The sequence below is a fragment of the Tetrahymena thermophila genome, assembly GCF_000189635.1.
Source record: "Tetrahymena thermophila SB210 genomic scaffold scf_8254637, whole genome shotgun sequence".
In the NCBI taxonomy this organism is placed as follows: domain Eukaryota; phylum Ciliophora; class Oligohymenophorea; order Hymenostomatida; family Tetrahymenidae; genus Tetrahymena; species Tetrahymena thermophila.
In genome coordinates this window covers 152,045-166,039 of record NW_002476406.1, presented here as the reverse complement: position 1 = coordinate 166,039, position 13,995 = coordinate 152,045, and the positions used below count along the sequence as shown (strand labels likewise).

Below are 13,995 nucleotides of genomic sequence, written 5' to 3'. Positions count from 1 at the left end.
AATTTAATTCTATATAAATAAATAAAATAATTAAATATTATTTTATATAATTGTAAATAGTAATGTAAATAATTAATAATATCAAAAGTCTGTTATGTCATAAGATGTTTCACTATTTTTATGTTTTTATTTGTAATTTGTTTTACTAAACAGGTCTTCTCTTGGTGAAATATTTTCACTATGGGAAAATTATTTTTTATTACTTAGGCTGAAAGATGCTTAATTTTTATTTCGTCTAGATATACTTGTACTTAAATCAATTGATTGTTGAGTGAGATTTTAAGAATATGTTTGATTTAGGTCTGAATTTGAGTTATTTAGCATATATTAACCTTGAGTTACTTAGGTTTAATTTAATTTACTCACATTTTATTTTTATTTTTACTTTTTATAGGCATCTCTTTTTTTAATGTTTTATGTAATGACATTGTTATTCAGTAACCTTTATTCTTGAACCTTTTAATTCTAACTTGCTAATAAATCTAAATATTGTATTGATTCCTAGCTATCATTAGTGGCAAATTAGTTTGTACAAGCTGTCTTTTTAAGTGCTCTATTGAAATAAAATTTAAAGTTTAAAAAAAAATAGTCAACTTTGAATAAAAATCAATTGAAAATAAATATAATCAATCAATCAACCTTGTTGTTGAAACAGTTGATGCTTTTTTAGAAATAAAAGTAGAAGAGGACTTCAGATATTTAGAATCTTTTTTTATTTATTCAGCCTCTTCTGGTGAAATAAATATTTTAGTGTAACCATCTTTAGTAATTAAGGTATTCAAAGAATCCTTTAGAAGTTGCGTGTCTTTTTGAATAGATTGTAAAAATAAATTATCTTCGTCTTCTTATTAATTTGTGTGCTAAGTAATATGAATTGATTTATTTGTTTTATCTTTTTTATCTGAAGCATCGATTCTTAGCTTGCTTTTATTATTTTTAAAGGTAAATGATGAACCTTCTAATTGCTAAGATTTTGTAAAATCACTGTTATTAGTTGGAATGATAGATATTTGTTTGCTCAATTATTTTTATAAGACCTAATTAGGTTCAGTCATCCCATAATTTTAATTTTCATTCAATAATTATGATTATTACTAGCTTGTCCCTAACACCATGCCATATTTTTCTTTGAAGATTTTATTTGATTTGATATGCTATGATTACATCGTTTCAGCCACAAAGTCATTTTAATCGAACTCAATTTATTCTACTTCTAATTGATTATCTTCTCTATATATATCGTCAAACTATAATTATCTATTAGGAATTATATCCCTAACAAAGTTATCTAACAGCTTAATTTCTTCTTGAGTATATTTTATGTTTGGCTATTTTACATATAACTTATGTAATTGTTGGTATCTTGAAAATACTTCTTCTACCATTTGCTCCATCATATTGAAATCTACTGTAATTGCATTTTTTTCCTTTAACTTCTTAACAAATTATTAATCCTGCCCTAAATCTTAAGAAGAAATCCATACTAAGAGTTTTGTATTTTATCTAAGTAAACTTTATAATTCTATTTCTCTCTTATGACGATTTTCTTCCTTTGTTCCTTGCGATTATCCAGCTTATTCGCTTGTGTTACTTATAGTTTTTATTAATTAATTCTATCCAACAACAAGATAAACAAGCTGCTTCTTCATATTATTAACAATATCCATTAATTTACCCACAACCATTTTATTTGCTTTCTTGTCAAAAAGTTCCTACACTTACGAGTGATTAGCCTTTGTGTACAAAACATCATAAACTGAATAAGTGTCAAAGATACCATTTCTGATTTAGTCAACCCAAGGAAATATATATCTCCCTATTTTTACAATAATATATAAATTTGTTATTATTATCATAATAGAATAAACCTGTTTCTTGCTCTTCTAACTAAAGTGCTGATTCACGCTCACTAGACTATTTTGAATTATTTTTGCTATTTTTTTATTATTAATTAATTATAGATGTTTTTCTGTTTTATTATGCCTATAGTTGTGTCCTTAATGGTTAAGGATTAATTTATTTTTATGTTTAATTATTAGATAAATTTGGTGAATAAGAATTCCTATTATTAGATGAAAAGTTATTATAGCTTACTTTTTATTTTTGCTTTTCTTAATAAGTTTCTAATTCTCCTTCTTCAAAGATACTAAAATTAAGCATTTTTATTATCTCTGCACGAAAATCAATAATTTCTTTTTAGAATTCTTTGACTTCATCTTTAATTTAAGTAACATCTTTTTCGCATTACATAACTATAAAATCAGGCTCTTTCTTTTTAATCACTTCAATTTCATCTTCTAATCTCTTTAAATCAATTTTGTTTGCCTAAAAAATTAAATTTTAAAATCAATTTAAATTTAACATTTTGTAAAAATAATTTCTTTTAATATCTATTTATCTGATCTTATTTGGGAAGTTTAATGAAGCTTTAGTGATCTTTTGTATTATTTAATCATTTTATTTTTTTGAAAAATTTTAATTTTTGGTTTTTTAAATCAAATTTTTTTTACTTTATTAAGATTAAAATCTGTCAATTTTTTTATTAAATATAATATTCATTCAACATTTTTATAATAAATTTACCTTTAATAAGAAAAATTCGTCATGCTCTTTTAGCAAATCTAAAATTTTTTAAATATCCATTTTGATTTATATATTATCGGTTGATACAGCTTAGACAAATTCAAGCCTTTCGATAAGTTCTTCTCTGGTTGGAATCAATCTTAATCTAATTGCTAAGTCTCCTAATGAATCAGTAGCTCTATTTGATATTTAAGTCAGTTTCTCTATTGTTTCTTGATACCCTTTATCAAAATTATCAATTTTATCATTGATTTTTTTTTAGAATTAGCTTATGTAATCTTTTGTTAACATATTATCAAGGACATATTGCTCAACTTCTCTGCCTCTTTTTACAGCTTCGCTTGCAGATGTTTAAGCAGATTACACTAAACCTTAAGAAATCTTAAATTTTGTATCGAAGTTTGATTTTATATTCATAATTTAACTTTAATAGTCTATGATTTATGTACTAAAGTCCTCTGCATGCTTATTCATAGCAACTTGTAGTTATTCTATTTTTTTTTCTAAACCATTTACTATTTCTGTGTTTATAACAGGAACCTCTTTTATAATTTGCTGCATCTAAATTTCTTACTTAACAATTTGAGGTACTCTTTCTTATTCCTCTTCTTTTTCAACCTTTTACTTTGAGTTTTAAACTACCTTGACAACAGTTGATGGTTATTAATTTTTCGGTTAGCTTCTTAAAGTATTTTTAATGTACTCTAATTTAGCTTCTATTTAGTAAACATGTTAATCAAATTAAGATTAGTCAGTTTTTCTTTTTATTTCATTGTAAAGTTATTGTTTAACGTTTTCAAGCTAAGTGGTAAATAATTTATTTGAGACAAATCCATCTTTAATTTACTCAGTAAGCTTTCCTACATCATTTATATCAACCTTGCGTACCATCTAGGTTTCAAGTAGTTCACATCTATTTTTAACCTCGCCTTATATAAGTTCATTTTTTTACAACAAGTTCATTAAAGAATCGTATTTTTGCAAAAAATCTTTGCTAATATTCTTGTTTTTTTCGAAATCATTAACAACCTCTACAGTTTCTTAAACTTTAGCCATATTTTTATTACAAAAAACTTCTACATTGCATAAATCTGTCTAAATTTGAGAGATCCTTTGATTTATATTAAAATTCATTTCTTACATTTTTTGTTCTAATTTTGCAATGCTCTGCTAAAAGCAAATTTCCTCAACTAAATTTTACATGATTTCATTTTTTAAATTAGCTTTGACACTGTATTATATTTTTTTTCCTTTTTAATCTGTAGTCAATTCTTCAAACATATCTAATTGCCTCTATAATTTCTCTTAGTTTTAAGATATTCTTTCATTCTACTTTGTAAGATTAACTAAAGTCTCTTCTTTTTTTTTCAAACTAGTCTGAAACTCTTTAATTTGTATCTACTACTATGAGAGCTATTCCTTCAAAGCATGGATTTCATTTTCCATTTAGAGAAATATTTATCACCTCAATATAAAATGCTAATAATATCTTAAAATTCAATAAATATAGTTTGTTAGTTAATTTGTTATGAATTCAATTTATCAAAATTATATATATAAGAAATTTAATTACTTTTAATTCTAACAAAAAAATTTTTAATTTGTTTACTTTTTGATCACAAATAATAAAGCTTTAATATTATATGGTATTATCATCATATTACATATTAGCAACTATTTCTAAGATTAATTGTATTTCAAAACTATGGTAAGGTTTACAATTAAAAATGTTAGTAGTTAACATTATAACTATTAAAATTAAGAAATTAATTTCAAACACATTTTAGAATATAAATATTTTTATTAATTTAACGACATATGTTAAAAGGCTAAAATAAAAACTATTATATCATCTATTAGCTTTTTCAATAATTGAAAGTTTATTATTAAAATTTTTAAAGTATAAAGTTACCTTCTAAAATATGCAAGTTACACAAATTATCATTATATAAAATACAAATTTACTCACTTTAAGTTTATAATCAATCTTTTTGTTAATATATTATTTCGTATTTATATTTGCATAAAAATACTTCTTAGTTGGGATTTTTACTTTATTCATTAATACTTGTATATATCTCAAATATAAATTTATTATATATGTAAATATGGATTCAATTTGTCTAAAAACATTAGAAAATAAATCAATATTAATTATAATACTACTCTTGGTTTTAGAAAATTTATCTTACTTTTGGTTATTCTTTTTTAACAAAATCATCATTATCTATAGTTAATTTCATCATTTCTATCTTGGCTTTAATAGATTTAAGATATGCATCATCAAGAATTTAGCGATCTTCTACTTCTTTTAATGATAATTCTTATGGACGATGAGAACGAACAACCTACTCCTTAAGCATGATCTCTTTATCATATTTATAATATGCCTCTTCTAATAGCTTTTTTTTCTCAAGGATAGGAACAGATTTTTTAGATTCCATAATTTATTCCCATTTTTCCTTTCTTTAATCTAAATTATATTTTTCTCTAATTTCATTCATATAGTTGTATTTTTTAAATATTTTTTTCTCATTTTATTCTGAATTTGATTTTGTGTCTTGATTTATGTTAGAATATTTATCAGAGCTTTAACCTCTAGCTATATTCTCACTTTAAGAATTTATATTTTACTAACTAAAACTGCTACCTAACTCTTTATTCTTTAATTATTTATTACTAATAATTGGTAGCTTGGAATTTTAGGTAGATTTAAGAGTATACTAATGAGATGAGCTTGTATTTATAGGAGAAAATGGTCCTTTTATTTCTTTTTGATAGGAATCGTTAACAATATCAATCATTAACTTTTCATTAGCACTACTTTCTGTTAGCTACTTTCTTTGGTTTAGATACTCTTAATACTTTCTGCTAGATTCTCTAATTGATTTTAAATAAAGATTTCCTAGTTCTCTTTCTTTACCTGGCTCTTATTTTACAAATCCAACCTTTTATTGCTATTTAAATATCATTTCATCGTCCTATGAAACTAAAGCATTTTTTGAAGCCCTACATAAATTAAAGATATAAATATAAAAATTCAATAATTTAATTTATATAATATAAAAATCAAACTTGTTTTAATAGAAATAATTGCATTCTATTTTATTTATTTTTTTAATAAATAAATGAAAAATTTACATTTGAGGTGTTTAAAATGATCTTGCATTTAGAAGAGACATGGTAGATGTAGATTTACGAACTGAGAAATCAGCAGATTTTTTTCTCACAAGTTTACCTCTTTCTAAATATTCTTAGTATCTATCATTTTCATTCTTTTTTTTTACTTGAGTTATATATTTATGAGGGTTTGCAGATTTATCAATTATTATCTCCATCTCTAGCTACTTTTGTTTAGAAGGACTAACTTGTTGGTGCTGTTTCAAGGCATTGCTAAACTTATTTCTAGCTTCTACAATTTTTAAAGCATTTTCTCTTTAAATACTCTCAGTTTCTAATTTTTTATGAAACTAATTGTCGACTATTTCATTTTTAAGTAGCTTAGAAGAATCATAAATTAAGTTTGGCTCAGGTTACTTTTACTACAATAATTAAAGTTGCTTTTCGCGATTTTCTTTTTTGATTTATTCTAATTTCTGAAGATTTTCAAAATAATTTTTTTCATGTTGTTTAAAGTCTATTTTAGCCAACTAAAGGTATTGCTTTCTCTTTTCCTATTTTTCTTTCAGCGTTATTTCTTTAAAGAATTATTCTTTCATATTAAACTTTTTAATTAACCTGATGTATAAAGGTCTTTTAGATTAATCTTTTTTTATTTTTTTTTTATATAATTCTTCGAACTCATTCAGTTATTTAATTCTTAAATCTTTCCTCTCCTTAATTAGCTTAATCTATCGTTTCAGACGTTCTTCTCTTTCTTTTTCGCTATTTTACTTTTATTAAATAATCTACCTCTGCACTTAGGCTTCTTCTAGTTTTTTTTTATAGTCCAACTCTTCGACTTTCTACTTTAATTACTCAGCAAAATGAGCCTATTACGATTTTATTTTTTTGACAAAACGTGAAGCTTACTACTACTTCCTTTCTTCATCCGTTTCAAGATATTATTTCAAAACTGGATGACTATATATACTTTTTGGATTATCGATTCTTTAAGTTGAGAGGTTCTCGAGCCTTTAGTCTATATGACTTAACTAATTTCTAAGCTATTCTTTTAATTTATATGCATCCATTATCTTCTTTTCAATAATATCATCTTCAACAATATTTAATTTCCTATGGTTCTGCCCCTAATATATAAGTACAAGATAATAATAAACAAATAAATTTTTTAAAATTAAATTATGCTACAATTAAGTTTATTCTTCCATACTATAACAGAGTATAAATCTTATTAGTCTTCTTATCTACTTTTTTTTCGGATAGCTATATAGCAATTATAATTAATTATTTTATATTTGTCTCTATCTCAATCTATATTTTAAAAGAAATGTAATCTTACTTGAATAGATTTATGATCCTCTATCTACTATAATAAATTCTCTAAATATTAATCCTATTTTAACTTGAGATTCTCTTTTTTATCTTCGTTCTTTGGTATTTTCTGCTTTGCTTGCTTTTTAAGATTTGTTAAAAGGATTAAAACAATTAAAATGCATTAAATTACTTTAATTGCAAAAAGTAATATATAAATTTGATTAATGAAATAAATTGAAAATATCATACCATTTCATTTATTTGCTTTTAACCTTTCTAATTTTTTAGGCTTTCCTATAAGTTAGGCTTAATCTACTATATACCTTTATTAGGAAGATTCTACTATTAAGTTTCCTAAATCATAATATAAATTATGAGGGATCTATTTTTAAAATCAAATTACTTTTATTTAAGTCTACTTAATTTGCTAAAGAATTTAAGTTTTAGAAGTAGAATCCACTTATCCTTACTTGCTAACATTATTTTTATTACTCTAGGGATTTATATTATTTGACATTTGCTAATATATCTCTTATCAAGAGAGTAAATATATTATTTTTTAAATTAATTAAAAAGCTAATTCTTGGCAAACAAAATTTTGGTTTTAAATTTGTTATTTAACAAAAAATTTACTTCATACAAAAACCCTTTGTTGATAGAAAATACTAATTCTAAAATTTTATTAATAAATTTGTAAGCAGACAGCAGTTATTTTGTGGAAAGTAGTCTCTATTTGATGATTAATATTGTCTAATAAAACTATAGAAACTAAGTAGAATATAAATTTATTTACTTTTTTTTTCATAAAATAAAATATTGAAAAATAATTAAAATAAAATGAAAATAAATAAATTTAGTTAACCTTAAAATATTTTAATATTTTTAAAGTAAAAAGGAAAGTTAGAAAAAAAGTATTCAATAAAATAATCTAAATAAATAAAACAAAATTTTTGTGGGAAATAGTTAATTTAAATTAATAAAAAACATAAGTTGATATATTACATGGTAAGAAATATCAGAGTATTAATAAAATCAAAAATATTTTAAATTAGTTAATTAATTAAAAGAAAGAAAGACGCATTTTCAACAAATGAGTTAGTCATTTTATCAAAAAAAATGTAATTATTTTTCAAGAAATTAATTACAGTTTTAGTTATTTTATTAATAAGTATGTTGAATATATTTATTTAAATTTTTTAACATTTCTTTGGCATTTTAGTTAAATTATTGAGAAAAATCAAAAAAATTAAAATATTTCATTAATAATAAAATAAACAAATGGGTGAGTTGATAAAAAATTGCATTTATAAAAAGAAGTTAATTACAGTAGTTATATTTTAATAAAATATAAATAAATTTAATTAACATTGTGTTTTTTATTTATTAATATTTATTTCAATATTTACTTAAATTTATGAATTTAAAAAAATATAAAAAATATTAAAATTAAAAGACACATTTTCCACAAATGAGTAAATATATAAAAAAGAATGTATTAATTTATTTATAAAGAAATTAATTAAAGTAGGTATATTTAAATAAAATTTATTTAAGTTTAATTAATGTGTTTTTTTAAAAAATTAATGCGAATTTATTAATATTTATTTAATTTTTTTGTTAAATTTATGGATTAAAAGTTAGAAAGAAACATTTTCAATAAATGAGTGAGGTGAGTGAGTTTAGAAATAAGAATGTATTAATTTATTTATAAAGAAATTAATTAAAGTAGGTATATTTAAATAAAATTTATTTAAGTTTAATTAAAGTGTTTTTTTTAAAAATTAATGCGAATTTATTAATATTTATTTTATTTTTTTGTTAAATTTATGGATTAAAAGTTAGAAAGAAACATTTTCAATAAATGAGTGAGGTGAGTGAGTTTAGAAATAAGAATATATTATTTTATTTACAAAGAAGTTAATTACAGTAGTTATATTTAAATAAAATTAATATAAATTTAATTAATGTGTTAATTTTAATATATTTATTTATGTGCATTTTTAATAATTATATTTAATGTTTTAGTTAAATTAATTTAAAACTGATTTTTCGTTGAAAATAAGATTTCTCTTTAATTATCATTTAGATTTTTTTATTATTCAAGCAGTTATCTCTTTTGATTTAGAAATGAATTTTTCAAAATACTTTTCTACTTTATCAACTGATTTTTGAGATCTTGTGTATAAATCTTTTCTTGTCATATCCATAAAAGTTTTTCTATTTTCTTTTGCTTTATATTCAAAAATGCTAGATGACTTGTTTAGTAACTTAGATTCAGATTAAACTTCTTTCAATATTGTGTTATTTCTGAGGGGAGTTTAAAATGCTGCGTTTTAGTTAGTACTTACTACTCTTCCTACAGGTGAAAAATTATTTACTAAAGGCTTTTTAGCTGATAAAAATGGCTTTGAATGCTATTTTCTCTAATCCAAACTCGACACAGACTTTATTTCTTTTTAATATGAAAGATCCTTTCTGCTGCTTGAGTTATTCCTTGAAGAATTTAATGTATCGGTTATAATTTATTCATGGTTTTATATTACTTGTAAGACTTTTTATTTCTTATTTTATAAATTAATCTCATTTTTGTCTTAGGATTCTTACTACTGCTACTGCTTTAATTTTTGCTCTTTTATTAGCTACTACCAAGTAAAAGTTACATTTTTCTTTTTTTCAGGATTATTGTTTTATTAACTAGCCTCTAAATTTTTTAGAATGTTGGCTTTTGCTTAGTTCCACAAATTCTTTTTTGGTGAATTGGGTTATTTTTGTTAAATTTATACAGTAACTTCTGATTATTTTGCATTTAAATCAAGTTCATGTATTTGCTCTAAATCAGGTTTTAAAAATGGACTGTCTTGATTTAAAGGTAAAGGAGATAGAGTAGAAATTTATGAAAAATTAGAGGGAGATTTAGCTAAAGATGTAAAGGACTTTACTTTTAGTAAAGAAAACGTTTTAGATGCAGTAGAGTTACTTTTATGAGTATTTGCTCCAGTATTGAGAGAAGCTAAACTACTGGTAGCTTCTAATCCTATTTTTACTCTTGGAGCTGTACACTAATTAATATATTTTTCAAAAGAAAAATTCATATTATCCTTAGCGGTTTAATCAGTTTTATTATTTACTTATTCTTTTTTAGATTCAACTTTTTTATTTTTAAGTACTTTTTTAGAGTTATCCTTTGTGAGGTTGTTAACAGATGATAATTAAGATGAAGAGGAGGATGAAGAAATCGAGGAATTATTTAATGTTTTTTTCTTCTTATAATTGTAGAAACTAATTTTTGAGAAGTCGAGAAGCTTATTTTAGCTTTCTATCTTACTTCTCTCTGACTAAGTCATGTTTTTTTTATTTTAATACTTGTCCAAGGCTTCCTAAATTTTTTTAAATTGGTAGTCAGGATCATTATTCTGTTTTTATATTGAGTTAATATCAAATTTATTATCTTCTAAAGATATTCTAAACTAATTCAAAAGAGAGAAAATAATCTTCAACTTAGCCTAGTCTATTGTATTTTCTTTTTTATTGATTTTATTTAAGCTTTACATTAAATTTTCTAAACCTTACTCAAAACTAACGGACTAATCGTCAAAAAGTACAGTAATTACTTCTTTCAACTTTGAGCAGATCTATGAATTTAACTCTTTTGTCAGTTAAATTGCCTCATTAATATCTTATGAATTTAGAATATACTTTTTTAGAACTCTTAGATCTTTAATTTCTTTCAAAATTGGATTTATTTTAGGAGAAATTTAAACTGAAATAATAGCTTTGAGCAATTAGTTATGCTCAGTCTCAATAGCATCTAATTCACTAATCATTTTGTTGTACTCTTCATTTTATTAAGCATTTTCATCAGTATCCTCTTACTATTCTTTTATTTCAGAGTCTAAAGATTAAACAGAAGCTAACTCTTCTCTTTCGAATTTTTAAGCTTGAGAATCCTTTCTAATTTGAGTTTAGTTCTAGAAACTTTAAGAATTAGATAACTAACTTGAGCTTTTTCTATTATTAAAGCCAGGAGAAATCGAAGATCTATTTGTGATAGAATTTCTTGGGTTAAGTCCTTGAACTATAGATTTTCTAATAGATTCAGCCTTTTTTATAGGCGTTAAAGAAGCTGACTATTTTCTACTGTTAAAACCAACTATACTTACTCTTGTGCTCGAACTAGGAGTACAACCACCTTTCTAATTTTTATCTTGGCTCCTCTAAGACTTATTTAAATAAGAGCAAACTGATACATTATCACTATCAGGATCACTCTTATCCTTCTAAATTTAAATGGTTTTTTCTTCTTTGTTGAAAAAACAGGCTTATGAATCTTTATCTTCTTTTCCTTTCTTAATGAATTTGGCTCTTATTTAATTGAGCATTTTTTCTGTTTCTATTTTAGCATTTTCGTTCACTTCGATTAACTTATATTTAGATGATTTACTTTAATATTATTCAAACTATTACACCAACTATAAGAGTCCCTATTAATCTACCCTACCGCTAACAATATTAAAAATATCTTCATCTCTTATTTCTTCTAAATTAATTTAATTTTCAAAATCTTTTATCATTTCTATTTAATCTTAATTTTCTATTCTCGCATTTTGCCTATTAAAATTAATAAGATGAATATCATTTAAATAATTAACAATTTTGTAAGATAATTTATGAATTCAAAACAAATTTAATTAAAAGGCTAAGAAAAACTTCAATTAAAGTAAATTATTATCTATTTGAAATAAATTAACATAAATAAAAATAAATTTATCTTAAAAAATACTCTAATAAGATAATCTGTCTGGAGATAGGAGAAATCTCTTTTTAACAGTTGGAAAGACTAATTTAAATTTTGTTTTCTCTTTCAAAGACAGTAGAAAAGGTTTCGATGTAATCTTTGTAAATAGCATTTACAAACTCAATATTAAAATATTGTGTGTTATTTTAAATATCACATAATCCTAAAGGTGATTTTATTTCTTCTTTTAATTCCACTAAATTTTAAGGTTATCTATTTGCTTCACCAGTTAAATCAATATACTCAACTAAATACTAATGTATAGTATCAATGTCTTAAGGCAATTTACTAAAAATGTCTTCTTAATACTTTTCTTGGTTAGTTTCATTATTTTTTTTTTATTGATATATTTAATCTCTCCCAAAATCAAATGTTTTGTTTAATCTAAATTTTTCTTCTATCTCCATCTATTCCTCATCTTTTTTACTTAGTTTTTAGTACATATCATTTATAACTGTTTAATTCAAAAGGTTTATTTCTTTTTACCAAGGTAATAAACTCTTTTTCTTATGTACTTTTTAAACTTTTTCACCATCAGAATTCAAAACGTAACCATCCTCTAAATCTTCTTTTGGTTCGTACTTTTTGCTCAATTCTTTAAAATCAAAATTTTTTACTTATTTGACTTCATTTAAATGATTCAAGATTTAATTGTACTTGCTCCAATTAACAAAAGAGTCTTTTTCTACTTAGTAAGAATCTGATTAATCCTATAATTAAATTATATTAATATAATTTATTTTTTTAAATGAATGGAAATGATTGGTTAAATAGAAATCAATTGTGGCCATAAGTAAGTAGTTTGTTTTTTTTCTAAAATTATTAATTTTCTTTTCATTGCTTGTTCTAGAAATTTAAAACAGCCATATAAAGTAACATTTATAATAAATATTATGTATAATTATTTTACTTTAAAATGTTTAGCAATTATTGTTCTTTTATTCATATTGTAGAAGTAGCTATCAAGAGAGTCCTTTGTTATAGCGGTTCCAAGATAACTTTGATCTATTTATTATAATTTTAAATAATTAATTGTATTTACAATAATTTAAGAAGAGTTAAATGCAAGAATATCCAAATCTCCTATTGATTGTACTTGCAGAGAAAACATTTTTTTTGCTTATATAAAGCTTATTTTTTTACCTTTTACGTTAAACCGGTTCATTAAAAATTGTGTTTTAATTGTAGTTTATGTTAAGTCTTGAAGCTCATTTTCTTCTTTACTTGAAAAGCTGTCATCATTTTTTTTGTCTTAAGGTGCTAAAGTTTTAATGAGGCAAATATTAGGATCTAATTCAAATTATCTTTTTAAGTTTTAGACGGTTTTTGGATTAACTGTGCCTGTTAGTTATTTATTATAAAAATTTATTAAAATGTTGATGCAGAATGATGATATCTTAATTCGTACCTTAATACCTACTAAAATCCATATAGAAATCAGGTACCTATGTTGCGTTTATATTAACTTATTTATTTTCGTTTGAATCATCGTCATCTAATTGCATAGCATTCTGCGCTTTAGCTTGACCACTCATATTACTCAGTATGAAAAAAAGAAAGAGATGATTTCTTTAATTTTCAATAATCTTTATTACTCTAACTTTTTATATGACTAATTATACTTTATAAATATAGCAGTAATAATTAGAAATTTGTTTAAATATTATTTTCTAAGGCAAAATCTATTTACTTATTTCAAAAAATGACTTGTAGATCTTACTTTTTTTTCAAGCAGGGAACTTCAATAGATTAATTTTAAAATGTAAATAAGTACATTGATTTCCCTATAAGTATTTATGATGGGTAAATTTCATTTCCTAATTTATTTTTATTTAGTAACTAAATCCTCAATATTTTATTTAATTTACTCTTTAGATTTTGTATTTTTTACCAAACAAAATTTTTGAATTTTTTAAAAAAAATGATATCAAAACATGTTTTCAAAAAAAAAATAGAGAAATCTATGACAATAATTTATTTACAATAAATTAGATGTTATATTAAAAAAGACTAGTTTACATTTAATCTTGGATTTTTTTTGTTTGATTTGATTAAATTAATTAAAAAAAAATTGAAGTTATTGTTTATTTTCTCAAATATAAACCATTAATTGATTTATTTTCTCCATGCTGGTAAATCTTATTTCAACCATTAAAATAGTACTATAAATAATTAAATAG

General features: G+C 22.7%; 3 protein-coding genes across 3 annotated transcripts; all 3 read right to left on the bottom strand. All coding sequences in view use genetic code 6, as the record gives it.

Annotated features, from left to right (window-relative positions):
* Window positions 1-81: 81 nt before the first annotated feature.
* Window positions 82-4,029, bottom strand: TTHERM_00827170 (hypothetical protein; the record flags this gene model as incomplete). The annotated part of the gene is made up of 4 exons (XM_001031363.3): window positions 82-553; window positions 640-1,816; window positions 1,869-2,325; window positions 2,584-4,029. The coding sequence occupies 4 exons, from the start codon at window positions 4,027-4,029 to the stop codon at window positions 82-84; spliced, it is 3,552 nt and encodes a 1,183-aa protein (XP_001031363.2).
* A 698-nt stretch (window positions 4,030-4,727) lies between these two features.
* Window positions 4,728-7,537, bottom strand: TTHERM_00827160 (hypothetical protein; the record flags this gene model as incomplete). The annotated part of the gene is made up of 6 exons (XM_001031362.2): window positions 4,728-5,592; window positions 5,725-6,833; window positions 6,895-6,969; window positions 7,046-7,159; window positions 7,270-7,374; window positions 7,424-7,537. The coding sequence occupies 6 exons, from the start codon at window positions 7,535-7,537 to the stop codon at window positions 4,728-4,730; spliced, it is 2,382 nt and encodes a 793-aa protein (XP_001031362.2).
* Window positions 7,538-9,119: 1,582 nt separating this feature from the next.
* TTHERM_00827150 (hypothetical protein) lies at window positions 9,120-13,350 on the bottom strand (the record flags this gene model as incomplete). Its single annotated transcript, XM_001031361.1, has 5 exons — window positions 9,120-11,628; window positions 11,801-12,525; window positions 12,726-12,820; window positions 12,959-13,156; window positions 13,224-13,350. 5 exons carry the CDS (start codon window positions 13,348-13,350, stop codon window positions 9,120-9,122), a joined length of 3,654 nt encoding a protein of 1,217 aa, XP_001031361.1.
* Between the last annotated feature and the right edge of the window lie 645 nt (window positions 13,351-13,995).